Here is a 21,944-nt window from a genome sequence, read left to right as displayed (position 1 = left end):
CTTATTCTTTCTAACTATTTATATGGCGGATTTGTAGCTGCAATTACGGAAGATGCCAAAACTTTGGAGATAACAATAGATGGTGAAGTCAAAGATAAGCTTTAATCTGTGTTGAAGTTTTCCTTAAATCAATGCTTATGACAAATCCAGCTCCAGAACCAGCCATACAGCCAGCTAGCTAATCTTTCGAATACGGTGTAGTAAAAAAAAAACCTGCAACAACAGAAAATATCAGTTAGCTAGATAAGGTTAGCAAGATAGCTAGCTAGATAACGTAAACATGCTAGCTAGATACACTGACAGTTGACAGCTTCAAGTGGAAATCACACCCAATCACACCCAATTCGTGAATATGTATAAGTAGCCTTTGTCATTCTTCGGAGGTGGAACCTAAACTCTCTAGGACAGGAAATTAGTGGCAGGAACTTCATCTGGGGGCAGGGGGCTCCTTTAAAACTATGCAAAAAAATCTAATTTAAAGTAACTGTCCAGTGAAAATCTGATTTTTAAAAGATCATATTCTGTTTGCTCATACCCAAATAATGTTGTTGACTCGTCTTTTACCTGTAGTATTGGCCAAATCATAAATTAAAGAAAAACACCATCTCAAACTAAATTTGCTTGCATAATGACATCATCCTCTTTGGCCGAAACAGGCCCGTATGATTGGTCCAGCAGCCTTTTCCTTTTTATCCAAAATTCTCAGATGGGGAGAAGGATCCTTCTCGAGACTAGGGGAGACATGGGCTCAGGACTCACTGCACAAAAGCAAGCTAGCTAGCAAGCCAAGCAGTCCACAGCTGATGTTAGCAAAAAGAACAAAGCCAATGCAACAACTATCTCGCAAGTCACTTCTATTTCAAACTGTGTGATTTGTAAGAGTTGGCCTGCTGGCAGTTTAGAAGCAGTTAGCTAATGTTAGTTTGTATGCTAACGTTAGCTATCGCGGCTTACTTGGCTAGCTAGCTAGCCAACAAGAAAGCAATTTAAAGTAGATCCTCCACACAACAATCATTTCACCATTTCCTTGTATTTTAAATCCTGTGATTTATTGCTAAAAGTTTTATGTCAAGAGGAAACTTAGTTAGCTGTTGTTGACTAATAGAGGTAGCAGCAGCAGCTAGCTAGCTAGCTTCACAGCTAGTTAGGTAGCTAACAAAGCAAAGGATAGAAACAACTAATGCTTGTGAAATATTCCTTCTGCATATATTTGCTGTTGTAGTAAGGTGCCCTAGTAGTTCCATCATGCATTTCCAAATCCTGAATCCATCAATACTATTTAGTGTGGAAGCTAATTTGAATATCCAAGTGTATTCGCATCTCATTGGCTGAGCTGTCAAATCAGTTTTTTTACCACTATATGCCCAAACCACTCTGTTGTTTCCCAACAGGCCAAGCAGGGCCACATATAACGTTTATTTTTAACACCCTTAATTATACAAATGTTTTGGAAGGACATCTATTTAATTCATATCTAAATTCATTTGAGGTAATATTTCATAAAAAATCTTGAACACTGGATGGAAACTTTAAGACCACTTTCTGAAAAATCTAATTTAAAAATTCTGGAGTCTTTGAATGCACTTCCAATGTCTCCATGGTGTGTGTTTCTCTGTCTGTTTATAAAGAAGGTCCCTGTGTAGGTTGCCTTCACAAAGATGGAGAGTTAGAGAGATGTGGCAGGGAGACATAACTGTGAAATGAAGGACACTCACATTCAAACAGTGGTGGAAAAAGTACCCAATTCTCATACTTGAATAAAAGTAAAGTTACCTTAATAGAAAATGACTCAAGTAAAAGTGAAAGTCATCCAGTAAAATACTACTTGAGTAAAAGTCCAAAAGTATTAGGTTATTAATATACTTATAAGTATATATATATAAGTATCAAAAGTAAATGTAATTGCTCAAATATACTTAAGTATCAAAAGTAAAAGTATAAATAATTTCAAATTCCTTATATTAAGCAAACCAGATGGCACGATTTATTTTTTATTTTTTTATGGATAGCCAGCAGCACACCCCAACACTCAGACATCATTTATAAATGAAGCATTTGTGTTTAGTGAGTCCGCCAGATCAGAGGCAGTAGGGGTGACCAGAGAGGTTCTCTTGATAAGTGCATGAATTGGACCATTTTCCTGTCCTGCTAAGCATTCAAAATGTAACGAGTACTTCTGGGTGTCAGGGAAAATGTATGGAGTAAAAAGTACATTATTTTCATTAAGAATGTAGTGGAGTAAAAGTAAAAGATGTCAAAAAATATAAATGGTAAAGTAAAGTACTGCTACCGCAAAAAAACTACTTAAGTAGTACTTTCAAGTTTTTTTTACTTAAGTACTTTACACCACTGCATTCAAATAGATGTTCCTATGCATAATTTTAGGGCCACAGCCCACAATGTTTGGAAAACAGCCGAATACAAAAATGTAAACATTTACAGACTGGGGATATAAGATACACCACCCAAACACACACTCATTATTGTTTCGCTCTCACCACACAAACAGAATACATTATACATACACTACCAGTCAAAAGTTTGGACATACCTACTCATTCAAGGGTTTTCTTTATTTTTGGTATGAAATAACATGTATGGAATCATGTAGTAACCAAAAAAGTGTTAAACAAATCAAAATCTATTTTATATTTGAGATTCTTCAAATAGCCACCCTTTGCCTTGATGACAGCTTTGCATTCTCTTGGCATTCTCTCAACCAGCTTCATGAGGTAGTCACCTGGAATGCATTTCAATTAACAGGTGTGCCTTTTTAAAAGTTAATTTGTGAAATTTCTTTCCTTCTTAATTCGTTTGAGCCAATCAGTTGTGTTGTGACAAGGTGTGTGTGTGTGGGGGGGGCATACAGAAGTTAGCCCTATTTGGTAAAAGACCAAGTCCATATTATGCCAAGAACAGCTCAAATAAGCAAAGAGAAATGACAGTCCATCATTACTTTAAGACATGAAGGTCAGTCAATACAGAACATTTAAAGAACTTTGAAAGTTTCTTCAAGTGCAGTCGCAAAAATCATCAAGCGCTATGATGAAACTGGCTCTCATGAGGACCGCCACAGGAATGGAAGACCCAGAGTTACCTCTGCTGCAGGGGATAAGTTCATTAGAGTTACCATCCTCAGAAATTGCAGCCCAAATAAATGCTTCACAGAGTTCAAGTCACAGACACAGCTCAACATCAACTGTTCAGATGGGACTGTGTGAATCAGGCCTTCATGGTCATGTTGCTGCAAAGAAACCACTACTAAAGGACACCAATAAGAAGAAAATACCTGCTTGGGCCAAGAAACACGAGCAATGGACATTAGACCGGTGGAAATTTGTCCTTTTGTCTGGAGTCCAAATTTGAGATTTTTGGTTCCAACCGCCGTGGCTTTGTGAGACACGGTGTGTGTGAACGGATGATCTCCGCATGTGTATTTCCCACCGTAAATCATGGAGGAGGTGGCGTTATGGTGTGGGGATGCTTTGCTGGTGACACTGTCTGTGATGTATTTAGAATTCAAGGCATACTTAACCAGCATGGCTACCACAGCATTCTGCAGTGATACGCCATCCCATCTGGTTTGCGCTTGGTGGGACCATCATTTGTTTTTCAACAGGACAAAGACCCAACACACCTCCAGGCTGTGTAAGGCTATTTTACCAAGAAGGAGAGTGATGGAGTGCTGCATCAGATGACCTGGCCTCCACAATCCCCTGACCTCAACCCAATTGAGATGGTTTGGGATGAGTCTGACGGCAGAGTGAAGGAAAAGCAGCCAACAAGTGCTCAGCATGTGGGACTCCTTCAAGACTGTTGGAAAGGCATTCCAGGTGAAGCTGGTTGAGAGAATGCCAAGAGTGTGCAAAGCTGTCGTCAAGGCAAAGGGTGGCTATTTGAAGAATCTCAAATGTAAAATATATTTTGATTTGTTTAACACTTTTTTGGCTACTGCATTATTCAATATGTGCTATTTCATAGTTTTGATGTCTTTACCATTATTAGACAATGTAGAAAATAGTAAAAAATAAAGAAAAACCCTTGAATGATTAGGTGTGTCTAAACCTTTGACTGGTACTGTAGGTAAATGAGTAGAACAGGCCGAGCAATTACTCAACTACGTCTAAGTAGAGCAGAGTCTATGCTGTAGTTCATTCACTCTCTTAACCCCTTCCCTCTCCCTCTCTTACCGTGCTGAAAGCCCAGCAGGAGCCGCAATCCTTCTGGTCCTTGATGGGGGTGACATAGCCCTTGTCCCTCCAGTCCACTGTGGTGGGCAGGTCGTTGTCCCCGAGCATTGGTAAGAAGGTAGAGCCACCGCGGGGCTTGGAGGCATTGAAGGAGCCCAGGCAGCGCTGGGAGATGACGCGTCTGTACTCCTCGTCTTCCTGTGATAGCAGAACAATAGACATACACTGAGTGTATAAAACATTAGGAATACCTGCTCTTTCCATGACATAGACTGTCCATGTGAATCCAAGCCGCATACAAACATGGTCTCTTTCTTGAGTAAGGCAGCTCCAAAATGCAGGTGTTTCAGCCTAGCTCAGTGCTTTCTGTGGTGGCGGGGCAGCCAGCGGAATATACAGAGCGTAGGTGTTGGTAATCTTCTCTAGTTGCACCGTGATTGGCTCAGTGGTCTGTCACTCATGGGGACACTACGTCACCGCAGAATCTACAGGGAGATCCAGGCAGTTCAAGCCCCCTTGGGTGCTGTCATAGATTTACCTTAGAAGTGCACATCCAAAAAGGCTCAAGGTCATTGGCCACAGATAAAATGACGTCAAATCTCGTTATATCTACCATAGCTTTGGTTGGTAGATATAACGAGTCATCATCATGAATCACGTCGACAGTCTACTGGCAAATCATTTTCAATCCTTGTCATATGAAGATAAATTATAGATAAAAGGTATCGGTGCTCATCGGCCATTGGACATAAACATTACACAACAAGTCGGAAATCACAAATTCAACAATGAGTGGTTTGGAAGGAATCAGTGGCTAACTGCAAGCATTGCAAAGCAATCACTATTTTGCTTCCCTTGCCTACTATTCGGTGGAGAGGGTGTGTGGTCCAAGTCTGGGTTTAAGGATTTAAAACATCTGTCTGAAATGGTCTCTTTTCCAAGCTTAAAAGGATAAACATTCACTCGCAACACAATGGGCCAGAAAAGGTTGAATACATTGGCCATGCTGTCAATTCAGCATGACTTCTGCCGCATTCAAAACAACTGGAATGTCAGAACTGGGAAATCTCAGACCAGTGTGTTCAAGACAACTTGGAACTCTGAAAAAAACGAGCTCCAACTGGGATAATACGTTTTGAACGGTCATCCAACTCGGAATTCCAAGCCTGGAACTCAGGACTCATTCTAGAGCTTGACCTGAAGATCACTGACGTCATGATTCAACCTTTTTTCAGAGTTCCCAGTTGTCTTGAAAGCACCTTTGATGACAGCATTTTCCCACAAGAAGGACCGCATTGCCACCTTCCTGTTCAAGTGAGCACAGCACAACAACGATGAGTCTTGTATGCTGCTGCATAAATTAGCTCATGTGCTTTTCTTCAGAAGGAGGGGATACTATATAATGTTGTTGGGTCTGTAACAATGTTTGCCAGTGACAGTCTCTTCCCATTCAAATATTTGTTTTCAACAAAAAGTTCAGTAATAGACCCATGTAATTCCAGTTGATATTGCGACGGTTGTTTTGTTTGCGCAATTCACTGTCTGTGTGTTGGTATATTGTCTATAAAAGTGGATCCTCGTGATTGTATTTTCCTTCCTTTTTAGACCACATAGGCTTAATAAAATACTTCAAATGGTAGGCTAACTGTCTCTCTCTCTCTCTCTCTCTCTCTCTCTCTCTCTCTCTCTCTCTCTCTCTCTCTCTCTCTCTCTCTCTCTCTCTCTCTCTTCTCTCTCTCTCTCTCTCTTTCTGTGTTGACTTAAAGAAGAGTAAAGTTAAGGCCTCAACATCATGCTAAATTTATATGAACTAACATCTATCTGAATTTCTGTCGGTGTCCATTTTGAAAGTACGAACGAATAGGCCTACCTCGTCACAGCTCTTTTGCTTGCACTTGGTTATACTTAGAGCTAAGTGTTAATGATATAATAACAAACATTATGAATTTACTGAACATAAATGTAATAATGTTTGTGTATGGTTCAAAAGTCAAAACTCATGTTGGCGTTCTTTATTATTGAAGGACAATGCGGTTCTTCTCGACTTACAACAATCCAAAAGGAGTCAGTAGAAACCACATTTATTTAAGCAAGTCAGCCATATCAGCTATGGTGCTAAAAAGTTAGTAAATGAGGCTGAGTGAACTAAAGCTCCACTGTTGGGACAGTTTTATGTAGGCCCTAACAGTTTGTGGGCACCGTTTGTCACAGTTATAGTGCATTAATGTATTGTTTACTGTTGTGTAGTGGCTTTGCTGACATGCATCAAAAAAATGTTTTGGAGTTTGCCCCACCAAGATTTATATGTTAAATCACCACTGCTTCTACTTGAGTAGGATATTTCAGTACTCTTTCCACCACTGAGGAGTTTTGTTAGTGAGAGAGTGACTTATTGAGGGAAAGAAGGATTGTGTGAGTGAGAGAAAGATTTTGAATGAGTGAGTGAGTGAATGTCAGCCGGCACCATGGACATGTAACAGGTAAGAGAGGGGTGAATGAGGGATTCAATGGGTGAAAGAAATAGACATGTTTATTTCTGGAGTCTGACGCATATTGAAGTCTGGCAACTTCATTGTTTATGCACTTTATTTTGTATCGTTTTGTTTTTTTATCGAGTTAACGTTTTGTAATTTTTGTGCACTCAATTAAAAAATTGTGATTAATTGCATTGTCTGAAAGCATTGAAAATACACTGAAAACAACCAAAATACATAACCTATAAACCTTATATCTACAGTCGTGGTCAAACGTTTTGAGAATGACACAAGTATTGGTCTTCACAAAGTTCGCTGCTTCAGTGTTATGAGATATTTTTGTCAGATGTTACTATGGTATACTGAAGTATAATTACAAGCATTCCATAAGTGTCAAAGGCTTTTATTGACAATGACATTAAGTTTATGCAAAGAGTCAATATTTGCAGTGTTGACCCTTCTTTTTCAAGACCTCTGCAATCCGCCCTGGCATGCTGTCAATTAACTTCTGGGCCACATCCTGACTGATGGCAGCCCATTCTTGCATAATCAATGCTTGAAGTATGTCAGAGTTTGTGGTTTTTGTTTGTCCACCCGCCTCTTGAGGATCGACCACAAGTTCTCAATGGGGGAGTTTCCTGGCAATGGACCCAAAATGTCTATGTTTTGTTCCCCGAGCCACTTAGTTATCACTTTTGCCTTATGGCAAGGTGCTCCATCAGGCTGGAAAAGGCATTGGTCGTCACCAAACTGTTCTTGGATGGTTGGGAGAAGTTGCTCTCAGAGGATGTGTTGGTACCATTCTTTATTCATGGCTGTGTTCTTAGGCAAAATTGTGAGTGAGCCCACTCCCTTGGCTGAGAAGCAACCCCACACATGAATGGTCTCAGGATGCTTTACTGTTGGCATGACACAGGACTGATGGTGGCGCTCACCTTGTCTTCTCCGGACAAGCTTTTTTCCGGATGCCCCAAACAATCGGAAAAGGGATTCATCAGAGAAAATGACCCAGTCCTTAGCAGTCCAATCCCTGTACCTTTTGCAGAATACCAGTCTGTCCCTGATGTTTTTCCTGGAGAGAAGTGGCTTCTTTGCTGCCCTTCTTGACACCAGGCCATCCTCCAAAAGTCTTCGCCTCACTGTGCGTGCAGATGCACTCACACCTGCCTGCTGCCATTCCTGAGGAAGCTCTGCACTGGTGGTGCCCCGATCCCGCAGCTGAATCAACTTTAGGAGATGGTCCTGGCACTTGCTGGAATTTCTTGGGCGCCCTGACATCTTCTTCACAACAATTGATCCTCTCTCCTTGAAGTTCTTGATGATCCGATAAATGGTTGATTTAGGTGCAATCTTACTAGTAGCAATATCTTGCCTGTGAAGCCCTTTTTGTGCAAATCAATGATGACGGCACGTGTTTTCTTGCAGGTAACCATGGTTAACAGAGAAAGAACAATGATTTCAAGCACCACCCTCCTTTTAAAGCTTCCAGTCTGTTATTCTAACTCAATCAGCATGACAGAGTGATCTCCAGCCTTGTCCTCGTCAACACGCTCACCTGTGTTAACGAGAGAATCACTGATATGATGGCAGCTGGTCCTTTTGTGGCAGGGCTGAAATGCAGTGGAAATGTTTTTTTGGGATTAAGTTCATTTTCATGGCAAAGAGGGACTTTGCAATTAATTGCAATTCATCTGATCACTCTCAATGACATTCTGGAGTTTATGCAAATTGCCATCATCAAAACTGAGGCAGCAGACTTTGTGAAAATTAGTATTTGTGTCATTCTCAAAACTTTTGACAACGACTGTAAAATGCGATGTAAAAACAAGTTGACATTGAGGTTACAGAAAGTGTGCTTTCTCAATGTACCTAATTTTGCTAACCATTACCTTAGACAAAATCAAGATGTAAATATTCTTGTGATGTTTTTTTATATGAAAAACCTTAAAGGAAAAATCCAGTCAAAAATGATATACTACAGTTGAAGTCGGACGTTTACATACACCTTAATACATTTAAACTCAGTTTTTCACAATTCCTGACATTTAATCCTAGTAAAAATTCCCTGTCTTAGGTCAGTTAGGATCACCACTTTATTTTAAGAATGTGAAATGTCATAATAATAGTAGAGAGAATTATTTATTTCAGCTTTTATTTCTTTCATCACATTCCCAGTGGGTCAGAAGTTTACATACACTCAATTAGTATTTGGTAGCATTGCCTTTAAATTGTTTAACTTGGGTCAAAACGTTTCGGGTAGCCTTCCACAAGCTTCCCACAATAAGTTGGGTGAATTTTGGCCCATTCCACCTGACAGAGCTGGTGTAACTGAGTCAGGTTTGTAGGCCTCCTTGCTCGCGCACGCATTTTCAGTTCTGACCACAAATGTTCTATAGGATTGAGGTCAGGGCTTTGTGATGGCCACTCCAATAACTTGACTTTGTTGTCCTGAAGCCATTTTGCCACAACTTTGGAAGTATGCTTGGGGTCATTGTCCATTTGGAAGACCCATTTGCGACCAAGCTTTAACTTCCTGACTGATGTCTTGAGATGTTGCTTCAATATATCCACATAATTTTCCTTCCTCATGATGCCATCTATTTTGTGAAGTGCACCAGTCCCTCCTGCAGAAAAGCACCCCCACAGCATGATGCTGCCACCCCCGTGCTTCACGGTTGGGATGGTGTTCTTCAGCTTGCAAGCATTCCCCTTTTTCCTCCAAACATAACGATGGTCATTATGGCCAGACAGTTCTATTTTTGTTTCATCAGACCAGAGGACATTTCTCCAAAAAGTACGATATTTGTCCCCATGTGCAGTTGCAAACCGTAGTCTGGCTTTTTATGGTGGTTTTGGAGCAGTGGCTTGTTGAGCGGCCTTTCAGGTTATGTCGATATAGGACTCGTTTTACTGTGGATATAGATACTTTTGTACCTGTTTCCTCCAGCATCTTCACAAGGTCCTTTGCTGTTGTTCTGGGATTGATTTGCACTTTTCGTACCAAAGTACGTTCATCTCTAGGAGACAGAACGCGTCTCCTTCCTGAGCGGTATGATGGCTGTGTGGTCCCATGGTGTTTATACTTCCGTACTATTGTTTGTACAGATGAACATGGTACCTTCAGGCGTTTGGAAATTGCTCCCAAGGATGAACCAGACTTGTGGAGGACCCCAAAACATTTTCGGAGGTCTTGGATGATTTATTTTGATTTTCCCACGATGTCAAGCAAAGAGGCACTGAGTTTGAAGGTAGGCCTTGAAATACATCAACATGTACACCTCCAATTGACTCAAATTATGTCAATTAGCCTATCAGAAGCTTCTAAAGCCATGACATCATTTTCTGGAATTTTCCAAGCTGTTTAAAGGCACAGTCAACTTAATGTATGTAAACTTCCGACTTCAAAAGTTTGGACACATCTACTCATTCAAGGGTTTTTCTTTATTTTTACTATTTTTTACATTGTATAATAATAGTGAGAACATCAAAACTATTAAATAACACATATGGAATCATGTAGTAACCAAAGTGTTAAACAAATCAAAATATATTTTATATTTGAGATTCTTCAAATAGCCACCCTTTGCCTTGATGACAGCTTTGCACACTCTTGGCATTCTCTCAACCAGCTTCATGAGGTAGTCACCTGGAATGCAGGGGGGGGCATACAGAAGTTAGCCCTATTTGGTAAAAGACCAAGTCCATATTATGCCAAGAACAGCTCAAATAAGCAAAGAGAAACGACAGTCCTTCATTACTTTAAGACATGAAGGTCAGTCAATACGGAACATTTCAAGAACTTTGAAAGTTTCTTCAAGTGCAGTCGCAAAAACCAGCATGAGCTATGATGAAACTGGCTCTCATGAGAACGGCCACAGGAATAGAAGACCCAGAGTTACCTCTGCTGCAGAGGATACGTTCATTAGATTTACCAGCGTCAGAAATCTTAGCCCAAATAAATGCTTAACAGAGTTCAAGTCACAGACACAACTCAACATCAACTGTTCAGAGGGGACTGTGTAAATCAGGCCTTCATGGTCGAATTGCTGCAAAGAAACCACTACTAAAGGACACCAATAAGAAGAAAAGACCTGCTTGGGCCAAGAAACACGAGCAATGGACATTAGACCGGTGGAAATGTGTCCTTTGGTCTGGAGTCCAAATGTGAGATTTTTGGTTCCAACTGCCGTGTCTTTGTGAGACGCGGTGTGGGTGAACGGATGATCTCTGCATGTGTAGTTCCTAGCGTAAAGCATGGATGAGGAGGTGTTATGGTGTGGGGGTGCTTTGCTGGTGACACTGTCTGTGATTTATTTAGAATTCAAGGCACACTTAACCAGCATGGCTACCACAGCATTCTGCAGCGATACTCTATCCCATCTGGTTTGGGCTTAGTGGGACTATCATTTGTTTTCCAACAGGACAATGACCCAACACTCTTCCAGGCTGTGTAAGGGTTATTTTACCAAGAAGGAGAGTGATGGAGTGCTGCATCAGATGACCTGGCCTCCACAATCCCCCGACCTCAACCCTGTTGAGATGGTTTGGGATGAGTCGGACGGCAGAGTGAAGGAAAAGCAGCCAACAAGTGCTCAGCATATGTGGGAACTCCTTCAAGACTGTTTGAAAAGTATTCAAGGAGAGCTGGTTGAGAGAATGCCAAGAGTGTGCAAAGCTGTCATCAAGGCAAAGGGTGGGTATTTGAATAATCTCAAATATAAAATATTTTTTGATTTGTTTAACACTGTTTTGGTTAATACATAGTTCCATATGTGTTATTTCATAGTTTTGATGTCTTCACTATTATTCTACATTGTAGAAAATAGTAAAAATAAAGAAAAACCCTTGAATGAGTAGGTGTGTCCAAACTTTTGACTGGTACTGTATATCGAAATTGAGCTCAGGTGCATCCTGTTTCCATTGATCCTCTTTGAGATGTTTCTACAACTTGATTGGAATCCACCTGTGGTAAATTCAACTGATTGGACATGATTTGGAAAGCCACACACCTGTCTATATAAGGTCCCAGAGTTGACAGTGCATGTTAGAGCAAAAACCAAGCCATGAGGTCGAAGGAATTGTCCGTACAACTCCGATACAGGATTGTGTCAAGGCACAGATCTGGGGAATGGTCCCAAAAAATGTCTGCAGCACTGAGGGTCCCCAAGAACACAGTGGCTCCATCATTTTTAAATGGAAGCAGTTTGGAACCATCAAGACTCTTCCTAGAGCTGGCCGCCCAGCCAAATTGAGCAATCAGGGGAGAAGGGCCTTGGTCAGGGAGGTGACCAAGAACCCGATGGTCACTCTGACAGAGCCCCAGAGTTCCTCTGTGGAGATGGGAGAACCTTCCAGAAGGACAACCATCTCTGCAGCACTCCACCAATCAGGCCTTTATGGTAGTAGCCAGACGGAAGCCACTCATTTACATTTACATTTTAGTCATTTAGCAGACTCCTCAGTAAAAGTCACGACAGCCCGCTTGGAGTTTGCCAAAAGGCACCTAAAGGACTCTCAGACCATGAGAAACAAGATTCTCTGGTCTGATGAAGCCAAAATTGAACTCTTTGGCCTGAATGCCAAGCGTTGCGTCTGGAGGAAACAAGGCACCGCTCATCACCTGGCCAATACCATCCCTACGGTGAAGCATGGTGGTGGCAGCATCATGCTGTGGGGATGTTTTTCAGCGGCAGGGATTGGGATACTAGTCAGGATCGAGGGAAAGATTAATGGAGCAAAGTACAGAGAGATCCTTGATGAAAACCTGCTCCAGAGCGCTCAGGACCTCAGACTGGGGGCGAAGGTTTACCTTCCAACAGGACAACGAACCTTAGCATACAGTCAAGACAACGCAGGAGTGGCTTCGGCACAAGTCTCTGAATGTCCTTGAGTAGCTCAGCCAGAGCCCGGACTTGAACCCGATTGAACATCTCTGGAGAGACCTGAAAATAGCTGTGGAGTGACGCTCCCCATCCAACCTGACAGAGCTTGAGAGGATCTGCAGAGAAGAATGGGAGAAACTCACCAAATACAGGTGTGCCAAGCTTGTAGCGTCATACCCAAGAAGACTCGAGGCTGTAATCGTTGCCAAAGGTGCTTCAACAAAGTACTGAGTAAAGGGTCTGAATACTTATGTAAATGAGGTCTTTCTTTCTTTTTCTTTCTTTTTTGTGTGTGCAAAAATGTAAATAAAACTGCTTTTCCTTTATCATTATGTGGTATTGAGGAACAAACCCAATTCAATCAATTTTAGAAAAAGGCTGTAATGTAACCATTTCTGTATGGACCACACTTTGTGCATGGGGGCATTGTCATGCTGAAACAGGAAAGGGCCTTCCCCAAACTGTTGCCATAAAGTTGGAAGCACAGAATCGTTTAGAATGTAATTGTATGCTGTAGCATTAAGATTTCCCTTCACTGGAACTAAGGGGCCTAGCCCGAACCATGAAAAACAGCCCCAGACCATTATTCCTCCTCCACCAAACTTTACAGTTAGCACTATGCATTCGGGCAGGTAGTGTTCTCCTGGCATCCGCCAAACCCAGATTTGTCCGACGGACTGCCAGATGGTGATGGTGAAGCATGATTCATCACTCCAGATAATATGTTTCCACTATACCAGAGTCCAATGGCGGCGAGCTTTACACCACTCCAGCTGACGCTTGGCATTGCGCATGGTGAACTTAGGCTTTTGTGCGGCTGCTCGGCCATGGAAATCCATTTCATGAAGCTCCCGACTAACAGTTATTGTGCTGACGTTGCTTCCAGAGGCAGTTTGGAACTCGGTAGTGAGTGTTGCATCCCGAGGACAGACAATTTTTAAGCGCTACGCGCCTTCTGTGAGCTTTTGTGGCCTACCATTTCACGTCTTAGCCATTGTTGCTCATAGACGTTTCCATTTCACAATAACATCACTTACAGTTGACCGGGGCAGCTCTAGCAGGGCAGAAATTTGACGAACTGACTTGTTGGAAAGGTATCATCCTATGACGGTGCCATGTTGAAAGTCACTGAGCTCTTCAGTAAGGTCATTCTACTGCCAATGTTTGTCTATTAGTGGATTCAGCTATTTCAGCCACACCCGTCGCTGACAGGTGTATAAAATCGAGCACAAAGCCATGCAATCTCCATAGACAAACATTGATGATGTGGCCAGTGACACTTTGCTTCTTTAAAGTCCAATATCTTGAAAACTTGACTGCTGACATGCAAAATATTTTGGGACTGTATCAACAGTGAACTAATGAAAAAAATCCCAAAATATAGTTTTTGAGTGGATTTTCCCTTTAAATTCCTGTTCACTTTGAGGATTTGGGTAATGGGAATAATTGCGATTATTCACAGCAGATCCTGCAATTAACTTAATAAAATGTTTTAATCGTTTGACAGACCTAATTATTATTTATAATCAATGGACACAATTATTTCAGAAAGACTAAATGTATTTCCCTTGTTTTTTGGGGTATCTATCATTCTGTTGTATCTAATTATTAACTTCAGGTAGACTAGAGGATACAGAGCACAACAGGTACAGTAGCCTACATACTAACAGGCTGTTTTTATTTTCTACCAATGCTGTAACTCTGAAAAAGGGGAAGTCAAAGAGCTCCTTCTATTCTTCATTTTATCATTTTATCCTTCATGAATTTACATATATGTGAACTATTCTTCACTGTCCAATTAAAATGGCATGTGTCTAGGCCATACCATGTCAGCGAAGTAGGTCATGCCCAGGTGGTAGGACTTGATGCCCTGGTCAGCCAGCATGTTGTGGAGCAGCACCAGTTTGCGGTTGGAGATCCAGGACCTCCTGCGCTGAGCCTCCTCCACTGGAGAGCTGTAGGACTTTCCTGTAGGAGTCAAAGTCAGTTCATTCAGGACCCTATTCAGACTTGAATAGTCCTTAATTGAAACAATAGCAAAGCGGGCACCCTACCTCTGTTTTAGTAAAAAGCTGAGAGATGGGCCTGGATAAATGTAACCACTCTCAAATTCATATGGATGCAAGGACTGACCATCCATGATGTCAAAATGTATGTCTATTAGTGGATTTGGCTATTTCAGCCAAAAAATATGTATGTAGCAACTAAGGATTCTAGCTTTAACATGGACTTACAGTACCAGTCAAAAGTTTGGACACACCTACTCATTCCAGGGTTTTTCTTTATTTTTACAATTTTCTACATTGTAGAATAATAGTGAAGACATCAAAACTATGAAATAACACACATGGAATCATGTAGTAACCAAAAAAGTGTTAAACAAATCTAAATATATTTTATTATTTAAAGTAGCCACCCTTTGCCTTGATGACAGCTTTGCACACTCCTGGCATTCTCTCAACCAGCTTCATGAGGTAGTCACCTGGAATGCATTTCAATTAACAGGTGTGCCTTCTTAAAAGTTAATTTGTGGAATTTCTTTCCTTCTTAATGCGTTTGAGCCAATCAGTTGTGTTGTGACAAGGTAGGGGGGGTATACAGAAGATAGCCCTATTTGGTAAAAGACCAAGTACATATTATGGCAAGAACAGCTCAAATAAGCAAAGAGAAACGACAGTCCATCATTACTTTAAGACATGAATGTCAGTGTCACGGATTCTGCCGAGACTGCCCTTCTTTCTGGTTCGGGCAGGCTGCGGCGTTCGTCGTCACCGGAATACTAGCTGCTGCCGATCTATGTTTTATGTTTCTATGTTCACCTGGTTGTTGTCTAGTGTTGCGCACCTGTTTCCCATTATTGTATTATGTCCTTCCCTATTTAACCTGTTCGCCCCGACTGTGTGTTGTGAGTGTTTGTTGCTTGTTAAGAGTGTCTTTTGTTTGCTCCTCCCTGTGTTTGGAGGTTTTGCTTGTTTCTTTACTATTCAGTAAAGTAGATTTTCATTTCATTCAGTGCACTTGACTCTGGCATACCGCATTCCACAGATATTCATGACAGTCAGTCAATACGGAACATTTCAAGAACTTTGAACGTTTCTTCAAGTGCAGTCGCAAAAACCCTCATGCGCTATGCTAAAACTTTTTGTCATGAGGACCGCCACAGGAATGGAAGACCCAGAGTTACCTCTGCTGCAGAGGATAAGTTCATTAGAGTTACCAGCCTCAGAAATTGCAACCCAAATAAATGCTTCAGATTTCAAGTCACAGACACATCTCAACATCAACTGTTCAGAGGGGACTGTGTGAAACAGGCCTTCATGGTCGAATTGCTGCAAAGAAACCACTACTAAAGGACACCAATAATAAGAAGAGACCTGCTTGGGCAAAGAAACACGAGCAATGGACATTAGACCGGTGGAAATGTGTCCTTTGGTCTGGAGTCCAAATTGGAGATGTTTGGTTCCAACCGCCGTGTCTTTGTGAGATGTGGTGTGGGTGAACGGATGATCTCCCACAGTAAAGCATGGAGGAGGAGGTGTTATGGTGTGGGGGTGCTTTGCTGGTGACACTGTCTGTGATTTATTTAGAATTCAAGGCACAGCATTCTGCAGCGATACTCTATCCCATCTGGTTTGAGCTTAGTGGGACTATCATTTGTTTTTCAACAGGACAATGACCCAACACACCTCCAGGCTGTGTAAGGGCTATTTTACCAAGAAGGAGAGTGCTGGAGTGCTGCATCTTATGACCTGGCCTCCACAATCCCCCGACCTCAACCCAATTGAGATGGTTTGAGATGAGTCAGATGGCAGAGTGACGGAAAAGCAGCCAACAAATGCTCAGCATACAGTGCCTTGCAAACGTTTTTGAAAAAAAAAAATGCTAACAGCATAGGCCTACGCCTTGTTAGTTTAAGATCTTGAAATAAATGTAATGGACCTGATTATATAAAGCAATATCTAACGACACTTTAGTCCGTAATGCTACAAACAAGCTGTAAAATGCAGGGGAAAGACGTGACCGATGCATGTACAGAATAATAAATATTCCAAATTGGTGAAGTGAAATGAAAAAAATAACTTCTATAAAAAAATTCTACAAAATAAATAACGGAAAAGTGGTGCGTGCATATGTATTCACCCCCTTTGCTATGAAGCCCCTAAATAAGATCTGGTGCAACCAATTACCTTCAGAAGTCACGTAATTAGTTAAATAAAGTCCACCTGTGTGCAATCTAAATGTCACATGATCTGTCACATGATCTCAGTATATATACACCTGTTCTGAAAGGCCCCAGAGTCTGCAACACCACTAAGCAAGGGGCACCACGAAGCAAGCGGCACCATGAAGACCAAGGGGCTCTCCAAACAGGTCAGGGACAAAGTTGTGGAGAAGTACAGATCAGGGTTGGGTTATAAAAAAAGATCAGAAACTTTGAACATCCTACGTAGCACCATTAAATTAATTATTAAAAAATTGAACGAATATGGCACCACAACAAACCTACCAAGAGATGGCCACTCACCAAAACTCACGGATCAGGCAAGGAGCGCATTAATCAGAGAGGCAACAAAGAGACCAAAGATATCCCTGAAAGAGCTGCAAAGCTCCACAGCGGAGATTGGAGTATCTGTCTATACGACCACTTTAAGCCGTACACTCCACAGAGCTGGGCTTTACAGAAGAGTGGCCAGAAAAAAGCCATTGCTTAAAGAAAAATTAAACAAATACGTTTGGTGTTTGCCAAAAGCCATGTGGGAGACTTCCCAAACATATGGAAGAAGGTACTCTGGTCAGATGAGACTAAAATTGAGCTTTTTGGCCATCAAGGAAAACGCTATGTCTGGCGCAAACCCAACACCTCTCATCACCCCGAGAACACCATCCCCACAGTGAAGCATGGTGGTGACAGCATCATGCTGTGGGGATGTTTTTCATCGGCAGGGACTGGGAAACTGGTCACAATTGAAGGAATGATGGATGGCTCTAAATACAGGGAAATTCTTGAGGGAAACCTGTTTCAGTCTTTCAGAGATTTGAGACTGGGATGGAGGTTCACCTTCCAGCAGGACAATAACCTTAAGCATACTGCTAAAGCAAAACTTGAGTGGTTTAAGGGGAAACATTTAAATGTCTTGGAATGGCCTAGTCAAAGCCCAGACCTCAGTCCAATTGAGAATCTGTGGTATGACTTAAAGATTGCTGTACATCAGCGGAACCCATCCAACTTGAAGGAGCTGGAGCAGTTTCGCCTTGAAGAATGTGCAGAAATCCCAGTGGTTAGATGTGCCAAGCTCATAGAGACATACCCCGAGAGACTTGCAGGTGTAGTTGCTGCAAAAGGTGGCTTTACAAAGTATTGACTTTGGGTGGGTGAATAGTTATGCACTCTCAAGTTTTCTGTTTTTTTGTCTTATTTCTTGTATGTTTCACACCCAAAAATATTTTGCATCTTTAAAGTGGTAGGCATGTTGTGTAAATCAAGTGATACAAACCCCCCAAAAATCCATTTTAATTCCAGGTTGTAAGGCAACAAAATTGGAAAAATGCCAAGGGGGGTGAATACTTTCGCAAGCCACTGTACAGGTGTTTCTGCCTAGCTCAGTGCTTTCTGTGTTTGTGGGGCAGCCAGCGGAAAATACAATGCGTAGGGTTTGGTCATGTTAGTTGCGCCTTCATTGGCTCAGTGATCTGTCCCTCATGGGGACACTATGTCACCACAAAATCTACGGGGAGAGCTAAAAAATTCAAGCCCCTTGGGTGCTACCATAGATTTACCTTAGAAGTGCCCATCCAAGAAGGCTCAAGGTCATTGGCCACAGATAAAATTACGTCAAATCACGTTATATCTACCGTAGCTTTGATTGGACTGGTCATGTCAACATCATACTTTCAAAATCTTAGCTAGCAAGCTAGACAAGCAGTCATCCTCATAAATCAAGTTGACAATCTACTGGCAAATCATTTTCAATCCTTGTCATATGAAGAGAAATTATAGATAAAACGTTTCGGTGGACATTACACAACAAGTTGGAAATCGCAAATTTAACAGAGTGGTTTGGAAGGAATCAGTGGCTAACTGCGTTGCAAAGCAATCAGTAGCCTGCTATTCATTGGTGAGGGTGTATGGTCCAAGTTTGGGTTCAAGGGTATTTTTTCCAAGCTTAAAAGGATAAACATTCACATGCAACACCATGGGCCAGAAAAGGTTGAATAAATTGGCCATGTTGTCAATCCAGCATGACTTCTGCCGCGTTCAAAACAACTGGAAACTTGGAACTGGGAAATCTCTGACTTCAGTGAGTTCAAGACAACTGGGAACTCGGAAAAAACGTGCTCCGTCTGGGAAAATACGTTTTGAATGGTCTTCCATGTCAGGAACTCGGGCCTCTTTCTAGAGCTCCGACTTGAAGATCACTGACGTCATGATTCAACCTTGTTTTTTTCCTAGTTCCCAGTTGTCTTGAAAGCACCATAAATCCAGAGAATGCCAGACTTTGATGACAAAGTTTGATGACAAGGACCGCCGTGCCACCTTCCTGTTCAAGTGAGCACAGCCCAACAACGGCGAGTCCAAAAATGTCTTGTATGCTGCTGCATAAATGATGTAATATGCCAGGGAGATATGTATACTCTGGCTAAGAAAGTAATACTAAGTGTATGTTGTGTAGTAAGCTGTTAGTAGCCCATGTGCCTCACCCTAATAATTTGGTCCCTTTCCCCCTCAGAAATTAGCCTACTGTTCTGACTTGGTGGTGCACATGTTGCCTATAGCCTGTTTTAGAGAAATGTCATCATCGAATATTGTAAGAGCTTTCATTGTCTGCTTAAATGCCCCCTTTATTTATCCTACGGTTCTGACTTGGTGTACAGGGAGAATACTGTAAGAATGTTCTGAATTCTGTCGCTGTACATTTCCAAAGTGCTGAACAAATAGTTATATTGACTACGTCCGTCTTAGCTCGCTCATTAATGTCTTAATCAAAATTATGGATTGCCACTTATCCGCTCATCATTCCCTTTTGCCATAGTTTGTACATCTCATTTGTCATAGAAACCACATTTGTTTAAGCCAGTCAGCCATATCAGCTATGTTTTTTAAAAAGGCAGTAAATGAGGCTGAATGGTTTCGCTGCCAGACAAGGCTCCACTGATAGCCAGGTGTAGCGGTGGTAAGGATTAACTCCATGGTGCTGAAAAGAAAGCTCTGCTGTTGGGACAGCTTTATGTAGGCCCTAACAGTTTGTGGGCACCGTTTGTCACCCTTATAGTGCAATTCAGATATTGTTTAGTGTTGTGTTGTGTTGTGTAGTGGCTTTTTTGGCATGCATTTTTTTTTAAATGGGGGAGTTTGCCCCATCAAGATGTACATGCTGAAATCGCCACTGAACCTTCCTCTCATGGCATGAAACATAATTTTCACTGTTTGCAATGTAACAATTCTAAAGAGAGCGATCAGAGATAAATAAAATGGACTCCTTGTTAATTCTCTTGCCGATATTCTGAGAATTGATTTGTGTGGGCCGTGACTGTTCTTTGGTTTGTGCAACTGTGTAGGCTATGTTTTGAAACCAACGCGTGGCCTTTGCTGTGGTGAGAGAGAGAGAGAGAGAGAGAGAGAACAGTGCTTCTAGCTATCTCCCTCCCTCTGCTCTGACAGACATAAGCCTGCAACCCTCTCTCTATCTCTCCAGTGTTACACTGCATCATTTATTTTAAATGATCTAATATGCCCATTCGTTTGATTTTTCCCCTTATAGAATTGTAGGTTACTGTTATGCTTAGGCCTAGATGGGGTAGATAGGCTATGCGACATTATTTGCGGTTGGATTTATGACACGTTTTGGCGGTAGCCTGTCTACCTGAATCATGACCTATAGAGTTCAGTCACGAACGCATTTGCACTTTGAAGAACAGACAGACAGTAGCCCACTAAAGCCACAAAATCCCAAAACCAACTGAAATCTGTTCGGGAACATCGATATTGACATGTTTGTACAACAAAACTAATTTCATTCAAACTTATTTTTGCTCTCCTCTTTCTATAATAATAATAATAATAATAATAATAATAATAATAATAATAATAATTCAAATTAAGCACTGGGTGCCTCTATTAAATATACGCCTACAATAACAAAATGTGCAGGCTGTGAGTAGCTCTATACATGTTGGGGACCCCTACTCTATATCATCTTAAACAGGACAATGAGAAAGAAGAGGTTCAGATTGACAGATAATCAACATGAAGAAAAGAGGAGAGAGTCACACACTCCATTATTGTCATTGATAAGAGGCTGAAATGAAATAGGCTGACACGAATATAGGCTAGAGATACGTCTCTTACCAAACTTCAGTTTCCAGGCATGGAACTCCAGGTCCTCCAATGAAAGGCTAGCGGCGCTCGCCATTGCCAGAGCAGCAGCCACAACTACCAAAAACTTCATTCTGAGGAAAAAGACAGCAGAGATTTACTGAGAATCAGGAGACAGCTATCATACAGGAGGCTATGCACCAGATGTTTCTGTATACAATGTCTTTCTTTTCTCTGTTTTTCTCTCTCTTTCTTTCTCGCTCTGTCTTTCTTTTCTCTGTTTCTCTCTCTCGTTCTTTCTCTCTCTGTCTTTCTCTGTCTCTCTCTCGATGTCTATCTTTCAATCAATCTTTTCATCCCATCTCAGCCACAGGAAGTGTGTATGTGTATGTGTCTGCTCACCGTGTGTGTGTGTGTGTGTGTGTGTGTGTGTGTGTGTGTGTGTGTGTGTGTGTGTGTGTGTGTGTGTGTGATGTCTTGAAGCCACTGGCTGGTGATGGACGCCGGTCACTCTGTCCTCTGCTTAAGTATTTGGCTGTTGTTAGTGTTCAGTCAGGTGCCTGTCACTAAGCCGTCAACATAAGCAGGGGAAGACACCGGCGAGACAGACCAGCGCATGCTTACCAGTCAATTTACTGTAAGAAAACAGGGTGTGGGGAAATCATTCTAGAACATTTGCATGGCAAACAGGTCAAATGAGATGAAAACTGCATACATACTGTATGTCAATTACTTTTTGCTAAATAAAAAAGCTATATTGATGCAACATGATTACATTGCAGTAATAACAAAGGTGGAATAACATGGAAACAATATTGACTCAACCACTTTGTTTCCGGTGCAGAGGTAGACCTACATCTACCATTGTTTGGTTTGTTTGTTTGTTTTCGTGTTTGTTTGTTTCCATACTCTTAGTAGTCACACAAAATTGGGTGTGTTTCATTTTCTGTTCAGGGTTTCCATCAACAGTTTTTCAGCTCTTTGCAAGAAATGACTAACCCATTATATATAAAATGGTTTTCATTTCCCCTTTTCTCATCTATCAGTGGGTGGTGTGATGTTCTCCACTACCACATCTTCCTGT

At 41.5% G+C, this 21,944-nt stretch overlaps 1 protein-coding gene across 1 annotated transcript in view; it reads right to left on the bottom strand.

Annotated features, from left to right (window-relative positions):
- The window catches only part of LOC121545125 (procathepsin L), a 33,652-nt gene extending 12,467 nt beyond the window's left edge, over positions 1-21,185 (bottom strand). The window contains exons 1-3 of the mRNA XM_041855538.2: positions 20,894-21,185; positions 14,372-14,514; positions 4,191-4,388 (exon numbers count right to left, since the gene is read on the bottom strand). Coding sequence (XP_041711472.1) covers positions 4,191-4,388; positions 14,372-14,514; positions 20,894-20,993 — 441 coding nt within the window. The 5' untranslated portion in view covers positions 20,994-21,185. The remainder of the gene's footprint in view (positions 1-4,190; positions 4,389-14,371; positions 14,515-20,893) is intronic.
- Between the last annotated feature and the right edge of the window lie 759 nt (positions 21,186-21,944).

This window comes from Coregonus clupeaformis, chromosome 29 (assembly GCF_020615455.1).
Source record: "Coregonus clupeaformis isolate EN_2021a chromosome 29, ASM2061545v1, whole genome shotgun sequence".
Taxonomy (NCBI): domain Eukaryota; kingdom Metazoa; phylum Chordata; class Actinopteri; order Salmoniformes; family Salmonidae; genus Coregonus; species Coregonus clupeaformis.
The sequence above is the reverse complement of the archived record's forward strand: the minus strand, read 5'-3'. Positions and strand labels throughout refer to the sequence as shown.